The sequence below is a fragment of the Plectropomus leopardus genome, chromosome 7 (assembly GCF_008729295.1).
Source record: "Plectropomus leopardus isolate mb chromosome 7, YSFRI_Pleo_2.0, whole genome shotgun sequence".
NCBI lineage: Eukaryota > Metazoa > Chordata > Actinopteri > Perciformes > Serranidae > Plectropomus > Plectropomus leopardus.
In genome coordinates, this window is record NC_056469.1 from 12,553,341 (window position 1) to 12,566,980 (window position 13,640).

The following is a 13,640-nucleotide window of genomic DNA, read 5'->3' on the forward strand; positions in this document are numbered from 1 at the left end:
GCAGCATTTTTAATGAGCAGATCATTGAACCACTGAGAAAAAGCTGATTCAAGCTGTTAGCCAGGTGTCGAAGTTCTTTCAATTACATGGACCTAAAACAGTAAAAAGAACTTTTGGAGCGATGAAGTTCAATGTGGATACAGAACAACACAGAGGGGATTGTATAGATTATAAAGGACTGTTTGGAACTGTTCGTATTTTGCTGTTGTTGTTGTTTTCCCATTTGTATGTATTTGTAAATTTTATTTTTACATATTTGGAACCAATAGCCATAATATTTTTGTCTCACTGGCAGCAATTTTATGTTGCCTTTAAAGCTTTTACTGTAGCAATTCTAAACCACATGTTTTTCTGCTGTTAATCTTATAAAGTAAAGATGACGTGTGGTATTTTGGCATATTTGTGCAAATTTGACAATCAACTAGAAAATGTGAAGTGGTTTACAGTAAAAAAAAAAAAAAAAAACCCTAAGTAAAGACAAACACACTTTAAGTTTATATATCAATGTATTAATGTTTTATTCTAATTACAATAAACAGAATATATCAGTCCCTTATTTGTACAAAAATACCTGAAAAGGTTACAATTAAGATTTTATAAGCCATTCAACTATTTACAGATTGAAGCAAAGCACATTTTGAATACAGGAGCTCTCTCTTTTAAAAAAAAAAGAGATAAGTTACTGTTTTCGTTTTTGCATTCCCTGAAATACATAATAGTTTATATTTTTATATATAGATTTTTTTTTTTTTTTTACTTTACTCATTTGTACAGCCACGGTATCTTGCATTGTGATATGAAAATGCATGAGTCAAGATGATAATCAATCAATCCATCTTTGCAGGAATCTGGGACACTTTCAAGTCCAAAAGTAAACTGCAACTGAAGAATACAAGCATTCATTCCCAATCACCTCTCGCCAGAATCATTCAGAGTGCTGTTTTCTGTTTTTGAACTGTATTCACTGAGTACTTATTAAAACTGATTGGTTGGTTTCTGAGTGTGAACGGTCCCCTCTTAACAGTAGCTTTGTCTGCCATTTGGTCCACATGTTAGGGGTCTGGTTTGTGCAGAAACAGCAAAGTCATCAGAGGCACCATCTGTGGTTACAGGTTACCAGGCAACCAAATGTGACACTGTGCTCCACTGTGGCTTATTTTGTTTACATGTTTGAGTGTCTAATATGATGAAATAAATCAGATTACAGTTTCTAATTAATTGCTTGATGGCATAAAAATTAAGAATGTTTTATGAATTGGTCACCTGTTGTTGCCAAGGAGAATCAGCTCAGGTAGCCACGCAAGTAATTTCGATTTTCTTTTTTACGCACAATAGGATGAACAACACTTAATTTAAAATAGAACTTTCTAATCCATTTTGCTGCAAGAATATGTTTCAAGTAATCACAACTAGCAGATTGGTGCTGCACATAATGGAGAAAAGTCTAACAAATCTTAACGAAACTAAAATATTTATGAATCCATCATCATCTTGTACAAAACCAGAGAGAGCTGATGGACCAGTAGTTAACAAGCTCCAAGTCAACCCTGAGCAACCAGTTACATTCATTTCTGTTAAGTGTAAAAAATGCGGATATCCCCTGATTGAGTTTTCATGCATTCGCTACTTGGATTTACTTTCTGACTTCATGCAGTTAGGGTAAGTGAATAAGACCATTTTTTTAAATGCAAACACTCCCTCCATCTTAAAGGCTACCTGCCCCTCACATGTTGACATCTGCTACCATTCACATCAAGAAGAAAAAAACTCATAATATTGGGACTTTGAGGATGAGTGCAGAGTTGGAACTGAGAGGGGTGAGATTAGGATTAACAAACAGCTAGCATCATTATTTCAGTGACGTCTCAATAGCTTAAGATGACTTTCAGCAACTACAAAAAAATGTGTTTTGTGATAATCCAGATTCCTCTTAATGTAGCATATCAGACAGAATATCTACAGAATAAAATCCACATTCAAGCAACTGATAAAAATGTACATACTGAGTTAAGCTCTTCATTCTGATGAACGGAGGTCAATGCCATAAACCATCGAACAATGTTGCTCTGGTGTTTAAATTACACAGGATTATCACATCCCTGTTCATTGCAGTTTTAGGGGTATTTTAAAATGTGACTGTGTCTGTGTGTGTGCGTGTGTGTGTGCAAGGGGAGTTGGTGGGTTTCTGTAATGCATTTCTTTAATTATATCTAATCTAAGCATTAAAAAAATCCAGGTTTTACTTGAATATTAGGGTTTTTTTTCCTACATTAAAATTTCTAAAATTATTTCTTCAAGGCAAAGTGTTTAAACGGTGAATTATGAGAATGTTGTAACTTACTTGACCCAGTTTCCCAAAACATTTGTGGCTTTATTACTTGAATTCTTCTTATTTATTTATTCATTTATTTATTTTTTTGCTAGTTAAGTGTCTTTTCAACATAAAAGGGTTGGAAATCTTAACAGAAGATATTTTTATAGTTGTGGGAGAAATGAGAACAGTAATTAAACTGGCAAAAAAAAAACCATGACGAATGCTTTGGGAAACTTAGTTTTCAATTTCTCAACATTCCACCTGTCATCTACTGGAATGACAACATTAACACCATGAATGCCAGTGTGCTTTGAGACATCGCCTCATAACAATTGTTGATAATGACTAAAACTGATTTTGAATAAAATAAAATTAAAACAAAACAATAAATGCTATGTCATTACAACAATAGTAATTATAATAATAAATCACACTGGTCAATCATTTCATGGTAATGACAATAGAAAATAGTACAGAACAGCGCTGAGAAAAAGAAATCTAAAATTTTCAAGTAATCAGTCACATCCAGATAAATAAATACATTTTGCTGCAACAATACTTTTTAAAAAAATGATTAAGTCATTGCATTTTCGATAAATAATAGTGACCATGCACAGAGAGTCAATATGGTGTGGCTATTCTGCATCTCAGATAATAAATTTAAGATAGCCTGCAGGTAAATAAATCATGGCTATTGATGCTGCATAACAGGTAAGTACAAACAGAACCCAATTGTCTGCTGGCTGGTGACGTAAACAGAGCTACAACTGAAGCTTGGACTAAATAAAACTTTAGAGAGAGACGTTTTAGAAATTTCATCACGGAATAACAAAAAAATTAAGCTATTTGTGGAACAAATGGGGAATTTACCCTGAATATCATCAGAAATGCTTTGAATAACTTGGGGCATGGCTGTGTTTTGCCCTTCATGCGCGTTGTTCCATTCTGCCAGACCTGATCAATGGGTGCTAAAAACAGTATCCCTATCAATACAAATTGAAATTTGATGCAGGTATCTAGATCTAGAATCTAGAGACACAGTGCTGAAATCGTGGTAGACTTAGCCAGAACATAAAGGGTATTCCATTTAATTTTTTCAGGCTTTTTTTTTTTACTGACTATGGTTGGCATTAGGAAAACAGTTGATTTGTGCTGAATTTGCACTGTCAGGTACAAAATGTAGGGGTACTCAGTGACCTCAAACTTACTCAGTTTTACATCCCCTGTTTTTGGTCTGATGCTCTCATTATCGCCAATCAAAAAGACAGCACAAGTTAAGATAAGTGGGCACTGTAGTACTTTTGCAGTCAGAGATCCGAGTCCTAAAAGTTTTACGTTGCTGCCACACCACTAACATTTTCACTTTGTCCAACAGCAGGCAAAAGAAAGTATGATGAGACTGGGTGAGACAAGCTGGGAAGAGGAAGAGATGGAGATCATTTCAATACTCTTCCCTCTTTATATATTTACCTTTACATATACTGTAGCAACAGCTAACTTTTGATAGAAAGTCTGCCTGAATTTATCAAGAGGTGCAGTGGGCAGCAGGCGAACTGCTCGCTCACAAGTACTTCCAGGCAGAAAAAGGCCGCATTATATGGAATGTAATGCACTGAGTCTACTAGAGCACACTAAACCATGCTGGTATAGCCAGATTTATGTCTGACAGAATATCACTGACTTCCATCAAATACAGGAGGCCTTTTGTGGAACAATATATGAAGAGAGGGTACAGACCCATGCAGGATAAACATTTACCACATGACCCACTGTATCTCTGGGGGTGATCTAATTTTGCTTGACAAAAATGACAATTTTTAAAGTTCCTTTGATTTGCTATCATTTGAAGAAAACCTGAAGGAAATGCTAGTGGTTATCCTTCCCTGTGCTGTGGTAACAAGAACCTAACAAAGACGGGTACTCCTCATTGTCCCACAGCTTCCACCATGCCTTTGCCTCCCCTTTTAACTTTGTAATCACCAAAACTGTATACCTGATTACAAAATTCATCTAGCTATATTATTTGTTATTTCACCCTGAATGACACCATGGTTTGTTCAAATGCTTATTCGATTTTGTGGAAGTTGCCGGGGACACGCTTTGGGGAAATGGAGCATGCAATAGGATAACAAGTACAGAATGACCTTATTGTAGCATATGTGAATAATGAAGAGTTGCAAAAGGTGGGCTTTAAAAAAATATATTATCAAAGAGACTATTAATAATAATACATAACTGCAATGTCTCAAGAAAAGAAACCCTGCCTGGTGAGATATGAGCAAATAAATTTCTGGGATGGTGAACAATTCAAAATTTGTTTTGTCCCCTATTTAAAAAATACTTTTTTTTCCAACAGTTCCAGACTTTCCTGTAGCCATTTTCATCTGATGTTTCAAAACCTCAAAGAGGATTTAAAAGCAACACTCTTTCTGGCACCTCCAAATCCCATCCATGTTGAATTTTGACATGTCCTTGAATGCCTATGACACTAGGGGGCGGTGGCACCATCTCAAAGTTAAGACAGCTGAGAAGTCATGCACCGTCAAAGGCCACTCCCAGTTCGATGAGTGCAAAACTAAGACAATCAACTCTCCATCTACAGTATATTCTTTGAGGACGTGTGAGGAAGTTTGAACGAGACTACAGTTTGTTCTCAGAGAGCGGAGTGGTCCACACGAGAGTTTGAACTGTCCTGCTGATTGTCCAGTTGAAGGGAAACACAGACTAAAACCGAGCTGTGTGATATGAGGGTCACTGTGTCCAAGCTTATTGATGACTATGGGTAGCAAGATTGTGGAAGATTTTGCGACAGCATTGACACAAACGGCAGTGTTCATTTCCTGTTTCTTCTCTCTTCTTGACCTAGGAGCCTCACAAGCAACTTGTGCATCCGGCTCCTCAAACATCCATGCAAAAGGAATCCAACAAGTCAGCAGTCTCCGGCAGACTCACGACAATATAAACAACGAAATCAGTCAATTCACCAGCTTCTTGTGAAGGTAAAAACAAAAAAAGAACCAACGAACAGAAAGATTCTTGTTGTTTTGTTTCAGGCAGAGTCACGTCAAGTGATAGGAGGTCATGGAGTCAGATAATCCGAAGGTGTCATAAGGCCACGACGGTGCACGGGTGTTTGAGTTTACAAGGCAGCACTCCTCTGTTGAGCTGGTAGAACTCCACCAGCTGAATCAGGTCGGTGAATTTGGTGGCGCCGTCGTCAAGGCTGAAAAAGGCTTGGCCGTCCTCTTCACACTGCAGGGGTCAAGAGCGAGCAGGGACACACCGCAAAGCAAGGACAAAGGACCTTAACAATGGTTCTAGATGTTTGGGCTTTTTAGCAACAAATCACATATATAACCCATTACTACTCGCCACTATATTATCTATCAATCTTTTGATTTAATTCCTAAATTCTAGAGAAATCCTGGATTTGAACAACCTTGTATTAATTCAAGACTAAACATAATTTATCTTTTTAATGGCTAAATGGTTTGCCTTCTGGGACTGACACAGATCACAAATACAATTATTTTTTGTCGACAGTTAGTTTACACTATTGGGCTAACTGATGCACCATTATGATCTGTGAGGGAGTGCAGCAGCCTTTTGCCATAAATCATTTCAATCAATGCATGTCACAAGAGACATATTGATAAATACAACACCTTTTAAACAGTTTTAAAGGTCAAGTGTGCGGAGGGGATATTTGCAGAAATTGAATTTTCTATTTAGTATGTTTTCTTTAATGTATAAATCACATTAAAATAAGAATCTTCGTGTCTTTGTTGCCTTAGAATGAGCTTCTTTGATCTAAACAAGGATAAGGTCCTCATCCACAGAGTCCGTCATGTTGCACTAGTGTATGGACTTTATTTGTTCTTTCACATCTGTTTTTGCTAAGTCCAGCACCTAGTTTTTATCACTTTTGGGTGTGCGCACTGCTTGAACTTTTTTCCGTCCTGTTGCACTGCCATGTATCTACAGTAGCTCAAAATGGACAAACCACACACTTGCTCCAGATAAGGCCAGTTACATTTTCGTGTCAGACACCATGGTTAGCAGCCCCGCCGTGACGAGTAGCATCGGAAAAACAGATTTTTAATATGAAACCGTTTTATTTAGTGTTTTTAACAGTTGATATCATCTTATATATTCATTTTGGAGAGGAAAACACGTCTGTGGATAATTCAGTGCACAGTAAAAACCTCCTGACTAATGAACACTGAAGGAATCCTAACCGAGAGTTAAGACTTGGCACATGGGGGAAGTCTGCCACTAAATCCTATAAATCCTACAGACTGTTCCTTTTATTATACCACCTACTACTTTCACCATTCAATGACCATTTTTCCCACTAAATGAATATATTATATATATATATATATATATATATATATATATATATAATATATATATAAAGTGTGTCTGTGTGTGTGTGTGTGTGTGTGTGTGTGGTGTGTGTGTGTAAAAGCAATGCATACCGGTAGTATCTGGAAATGTTTGATTTTCTGGTGATGGCACAATGTAAGCACGAACGCCTTGGGGTTACTCTGACTGACTCTCAGCAGAAACAACCTGTGCACCAAGAGAAAAATATTCACTTAACTTGATTTTAATGATGCAGTAAGGAAAAAATTAAAACATTTCATATTTTATTCGTATTCAGTGAAGAGGAAATCTGCCTGTGTAAAATGAGTTTTAGCTCCAGCTCCCTTACCCATCCACTTGTCCCTGTTGGTGGATAATGCGATGGGATTCTTCTCTGGTTATCCTGCCGTGGTACCACAACTGAGCTATGTGGATGACTGCAGAGAAAGTTTAAAATGCATGTGAAATAGTTATTTTTAACTGAAAGAAAAACTGTGAAAAGAAGTTCACAATACACAATTTTGTCTTCGCTTTTACCTGAGCTTAGCGAGGAGTGGTGTAGTGGACTGTGGGAGCCGATTATGTTCATTCGTTGACTCCTCTTCTGAGAGAGATGCCACACAGAGACAGAACAACAGGGATTAGTTCATGGTCTGGTATACATGACAGTTCAAGGTGATAAAGCTTTAAGAGTTTAAATCTGACAGCCTCCAGATTTTGCCAGTCACATCACGGCAATATCACTTTGATGAGTAAACAACTTTTTCTTTAGCTCACAATAACAGAAAAAATAAACACTTATGGCCAGAGGAAAATTAGCTCTGTATGAATATTGAAGCAAAAATAAATAATGCCATCTGTGGAGATGTTTGGAGGTCCGCTCTGAGCATTGTTGACAGAGACAGTATAAAAACTGAGGTTGTGTCTCACCCTCCATGCATGTCCCTCCTCCATGGCGGCGCTCTGAGCTTCTACAGGGTTGTCAATCACCCTGCCTATCCTCCCTGAGAAATCCATTGCCACAAGGGAGTTCTCCGATACACTCCGCTAGGGGGAGACAGAGACACATTATGGACAAAATGTGTGGATACAAAGGCAGCAGCTGAAGTGCAAGCTATGTAAAAATGTAAGTAAAGACAGCGCCGATATAAAGTGGGGTTGCACAATTAGCATTTGGCTTCCCTTCTCCTACACTTGTCATGTGAGTTAGTCAGCTGTTGCTACTACATGCATGACAATAGTATTTAAAGTGATGTTGTTATGCTGAAACAGTCATTTCTGTGGTGTAGGTTTTAAGGTGCTTTAATTGAGTTTTATGCAAAGCAGTAAACTTACCACAGGTGCTGAGAAGTGTGAAAGCAAGGTTTTCCTCTGTTGGGGAATCTTATAATTCTGGTACAACACGATCCCGTACTGTCAACAAAGAGGAACAAACTGGTCAACCAACACTAAATTCTTAATGTGTATTGTACACGTCATCAAAAATCGGCAATATATATTTTGTCAAGGGTTTACCTTAAAGAGCCGGAAGGCAGTCATCCAACAGGTCCTGCCCTGCTCATCCTCTGCACACAGCATCCTCAACTCCTTCAGCTCCCCTCGACATTTGTTGGGCTGCGAAATTAACATTTGTCAGAATCAGAACAGAGATAATCATCATTATTACTGCTAGCTCCACCATCCCTAATAACTAAGCCGATAATGATAATACAACTGTCATATGTTACACTTGGGATATATAAAGCTTAGAGATGAAAGAAAACATGAAGTAAATGTAAAAAAATAAAAAAATAAACATAGAAGTGTATAGTAATACAGAAATAAACCAGAACATCAGCACTAATATGTATGTATAAATGCCGGCGGCCTTTTATTGAAACAGGGATGCACAAGATGTCAATCATTCCTCAGCTCATAATATTTCATTAGAAATCAGCTTCATCTCACTTCATCTGTCATCTGAGACTCACCTTGATGCAGAACCCGAAGTCTGTGGGTGCACCGTGCTGCTTCTTGCCTGTGATGACAGTGAAGATGTTGCTGTCTTCAAGGTCTGCTAGAAACTGTAGATGTCTAGGCTCCTGGAGACAGAAATAATTAATAAGTCAAAACATCACAGGGAGACACAGCCTGGAGGGATACTGACAGACACAGACACACGCAGAGAGACCACCATAAAAAAAACAAAAAAAAAGCAGATTCTTGGGAAGGCAATTACATTTAAGCTGGAATATTTAATATGTTATTACTATAAAATGTCAATGTAGTATGCATTGGAATTCTTTAATGATGAATAATGACTGTAATTGTAAAGTTAAAAAAGAAAAGTTTTTGTGTCCCCTGAGGATGAAAAGATTGAGTGGCTGTTACCTTTGAAGTTCCTTTTGTAGAGCAGTAGAGTCCTGAGCGCCGCAGGAACATGTAAACTTTCTTCCATGACTTCCTGCCCACCTCCTTCACATACAGATAACCCTGAATCTCTGGACAGCTACTAGTTGCTAGGAAGTTCTGTGGGAGGGAGCGAAAAAGACAGAAAGCGGGGGATCAGCATACAAAAGTTTGGATTTATTGGCTTTATAATGTCCTTCATGGAGGAGGGCTCCTCTGCCTCAGAGGGGCAATGCTGGATCAAATCTGAAGCCTCTAAGCTCTCTGTCACCGTCACAGCACGATACCGAAAGCCACAGTAGACACCATCTGTAGAGGCACCACAGACAGGAGATAATTGCTTTTTGTCAAAGAACACAGTGTCATCTGGGCTTCTTGCATCAGCGTAAGACTGACAGCTGATGATGAGATGGGCGGCAGCTTGAATTCTTACACACATTTTGGTAGAGACCACAAAAAGGCCAGACACTGTGCTACTCTCCGAAAAATCAAAGTGTGTAGAGTACTGAAGAGAAGTGAAGAGGACACAAACATCAATATGTATGTTATATACATTATTAACAGTTTAAATATGGTCTGCAAGGAATTTCAACATTTTTATTTTCTATTTCAAATAGAAAAAGTAAAATAATATATACTTGAACAAAAATTGACGCGTTATGTAATGTGCCTGCCGAGACTAATACAGTACATACATTGACTCAACATACGGTGCATTCCTTTTGAAAGCTGAAATTGTCTTGTGGGTGTGTAAAGTATTTGGAGTTGGTTTCCATGTTTCACAAAAATATTGCACCATGAAGTGGCAGGTTAAGTTATTAGAGCTGATTTGGACTCTGTGGCTTGCGGCTGGAAGGTAAACTGTTCCAGAGGACTCTTCAATATTTAAAGCACATGTTTCCCAGTGTTTTGGAAAAAACCCACAAAGGGCCTCATGCATGAGCATTTTCCGACATTCGCAGAGTTCACACGCGACATTCATTCAAAAAGCTTTCTTTTTTGAGGCGCTACACCTCGGCTGCTCCGTGTTGACATGTGCTTCTCGCATAAATGGGAAATATTGCAAACACCTGGCTGAGCGCGGGTCAGAAACCGTCTTGGTTTGGAGAGCACACTAATTGAGTGCAAAGGTCTTGTGTTTAGAAGAAGTCAAACACTGGGGATTCCTGACACAACTCAGCCTCACCGCATCCCCATTCATTTATTGACTCCTCTATGTAGAGCAGAACGTCTATATGATCAGCAGGGGAGTTAAAAGCTTTCTGTGAGCGGCAAGGATGAAGGGATGGATTCCACTTGTGGTTCGGTCTCTGACAGCTCCATTACTTGATACAAGAGAGAGCCAGACTGTGTGTAAACCCTCCATCCATTAAGACCGAAGCTCTTCAAAGTCCCAAGAATCTTTTTGTCTGGTCTCCTCCCAGAATTGTTTTTGTTTCCTTCACATCTTTTGCTGAAAGCAGTGGATGGCCCGTGAGCAGTCTGTGCAGCAGGTAAGTAGCATGACACAAGTGTGTGAATTTGTACTGTGCAAACAAACGGTAGGTATGTGAGGAACTGTATGTTCTATTTCTGACTGCCTAATTCTATCCATTGCAAGCGTGAGGCCTGCGGTGCGTGTGCCGAGACAGTCGTGTGTCAACAGGGGATCAACGGTAGTTATTACTTCAGGCTCTGACGAGACACACTGTCTAAGGGTCAGAGTTGAGGTATGTCAGCTTGATTGTACAGTATGTCACGGCTGCTGACTCTGAGGTAAACTTAACTGTGTGCATGTCAGGGTGAGGAGACAGAGACAGACAACGTGTGCCATTGTGTGTGCTGCATGTACCTGAAGGAGCTGAGACGGTGGAATTGTACGATTGGTTTCCTGGCACCACGCGACCATTTGCTCCGGGAAAAATGACTGGTAGAAGGAGAAGGTGGAGAGAGGCGGAGAGGCAGACAGACAGAGAATATCAGCCACTGTGACATTAATCATGGGGTAGGAATTAGTGACAGAAAAAGAAACGCAAATCTCATTAGTGCAGTCAGCTGTCATAATATTCACAAGAATAGAAAATGTAGAGATGTTTATGTAACATGTCATTCATTTGATTTATGAAGCAAGTGGCCACTCATTTCACTTGAACATCTCTCATCATTTAACTGAATGCTCTATAAATACAAGAAATTAGGGATGCATGACATTGGATTTTTTGATGATATGCAAAAATATAACAACTCATTAGGCCAATAACCAGTAACGATATCAATATATCTATCCCCACCCCACTTATTTTATTACTCATCAAGTCTCTTCTGTAGTGGAGTTAACACCATATTATGCACACTATTATCATGATGCCCTACCAGCAGACACTGAATGTGTGTTAAAAATCACAAAAATAAAAGAAGCTGTTGCCGCAGGTGTTTTTTTTTTTAAACAAGCAACAGGTGTCACATATTTCACAAAATGACGTCAAGAAAGAAATTTCTTAGAAAAAGCAATTACCAGCGGGTTTCTGAAGAATTCATATTTGGCATAGTTCTTCCTGAAGAGGAATCTGCTGTCGCTGCTCATGGAGGCCTGGACCTGAACCACCAGCTCATGGTCTTCTAGACAGCGCTCTGGTGAGACAGACAGAGCAGAGGAGCAACAACAACGAAGGATGTTAGCATTTATTATTTAAACTATTTCAGAATTTTACAACAACCACACCTCCTGCAAGGTTATACTAATTATAAAAAAATACTTTGCAATAATATAAAATGCTTTGTGACGCTAGTGGATAGAAATATGTGAGTGTTTTATTCTTGTCTGGACACACTGTAGTCCTTAAGATTACAATCACATTTTTCTTATTATGAAACACAAGTGCCATGGGAATCTCTAATGAGCTGTGCAGATAGTAGAATTCTAGGGAAGGCTCTTTATCAGTGTTTCTCATACGACAGAAGAAGAAATGAAACTGAAAGAAAAGTACAGTCCCTTCATCTCAATGAATAATTTACCCATTTTTATGAAGTAAGAATTTTAGTTCCATAAAACAGCTAAACTTTTCTTAAAACAGGTGTGTAAAACCTTCCCATCTTTACATGTCAAGTCAGGTGTTTTTTCCAAGTGTAGCTCAGCCACCCAAAATGTGTCTGACACTTTCCTATTCAAGGTAAATATAATAAACATTAGGGATGCTCTTAACAACTAAGTTCCCTGATGTTTTAATGGAAGTTTAAACTTAGACTAATCGGCAAGTCCAAAAGTAGGAAAACATTTTTTTTAAAGTCAAAACTGAGCTCAATTTAATATGCAAGGCTAAATATTGTCTAAAAAAATGCATATATCATTTGAAATCCCTAATCACATTTTACAACAACCAAATTGTATCTTAAACAATGTTAAAATGTGTGGCACTCTGCACCCTGCATTATGAATATTTCACATGATAACAGCTCACTACATTAAAGTTATAATAAATAAGATTTGCTAAAAAAACAATGTTCTAAATAATAAACCTTAGGAATAATACCTGATTACTGTAACAGCATTTTAATTGGATGAGAGCAACCTCAGAAAATAATAATTTTATCAAAAGTTTAACCGACTAGCATTTCCGGTGCCGGGCAGCAACGTGTAGTCGACATACCTAATGAGTGCCAAAAAGATCTTAGAGTTGCACACATTTGCACTTGAAAAACAGCAGACTTCAACTCCACCTCAAAACAGGTTTAAAGGATGTACTATATATGACCAGTATGACAACGTGCCGAATTTGACCATGAATAGTTTTGGGTGTGATTCAACTAAAGGTGCGTCCTTGTAAGGATGTGGTCAGTGATTAATATTCTGTGGCTGTGATGCTGCAATCGGTCATGACTCACTCAATTCCAACAGCCTTACAAGTTCTCTCTGTCATGTCTTTAATGAGAGACATCCTTCCTTTCCCCAGTAGGTCTAATTAAAATGCTTTAGCTTAACTAACGTGTGCAATACCAGTATTTGCTCTGATATCTGTTTCTGATGTGAAATGGAGAACATCAAACAATATCTGACTGTACAGCTCTATCTCACATCATTATCTCATTTCACATGTCCCCCTTTGTCCCTCTTTATCCCGTCTGTCTCAATCTCTTTAACACTGTCACGACTCTTTCTTTTTCGTTTTCATTTCATCTCGTCGCCTGTCTGATGAGTCACTCATGTTCGTGACAGTGACTCACCCTGGCAACACTACCTCACTGTCCCAGAGCTGTTAACCTTTTCAGGGTGACAAGTAGAGGTCAGTGTTACTAATCTCAAAGGGCCGTTTTATCCCATTCAGCAGCGTACCAGCGAGTGGGCGGCGATGTACGGGAATAGGCTTCTCTATTCAAACACACTATTGTTCGGGTCTCTCTGAAACTTCTATTCTCGTCCACCGCCAAACCACATACGCACACATGGAATATCACAGCACATACATGTGCGGTGCAGGCGTACAGGCTGTGCACACATACACGGACACGTACACAGGCGAGCAGGACTTTCACATCCTGCAAAAAGCACTTCATATATACAACCCTGATTGCAAAAAAAGTCGGTACGCTGCGT

At 38.6% G+C, this 13,640-nt stretch overlaps 1 protein-coding gene across 3 annotated transcripts in view; it reads right to left on the reverse strand.

The window, feature by feature from the left end:
• Positions 1–493: 493 nt before the first annotated feature.
• grb10b (growth factor receptor-bound protein 10b) overlaps positions 494–13,640 on the reverse strand; it is a 77,199-nt gene continuing 64,052 nt past the window's right edge. For 2 of the 3 annotated variants that reach the window (XM_042489626.1, XM_042489625.1), the window contains exons 7-17: positions 11,565–11,680; positions 10,902–10,976; positions 9,053–9,190; positions 8,653–8,763; positions 8,198–8,296; positions 8,018–8,095; positions 7,613–7,729; positions 7,220–7,286; positions 7,032–7,119; positions 6,796–6,889; positions 494–5,566 (exon numbers count right to left, since the gene is read on the reverse strand). In XM_042489626.1, coding sequence (XP_042345560.1) covers positions 5,420–5,566; positions 6,796–6,889; positions 7,032–7,119; positions 7,220–7,286; positions 7,613–7,729; positions 8,018–8,095; positions 8,198–8,296; positions 8,653–8,763; positions 9,053–9,190; positions 10,902–10,976; positions 11,565–11,680 — 1,130 coding nt within the window. In that variant the 3' untranslated portion in view covers positions 494–5,419. The remainder of the gene's footprint in view (positions 5,567–6,795; positions 6,890–7,031; positions 7,120–7,219; positions 7,287–7,612; positions 7,730–8,017; positions 8,096–8,197; positions 8,297–8,652; positions 8,764–9,052; positions 9,191–10,901; positions 10,977–11,564; positions 11,681–13,640) is intronic. The other variant, XM_042489627.1, reaches the window with a different exon arrangement.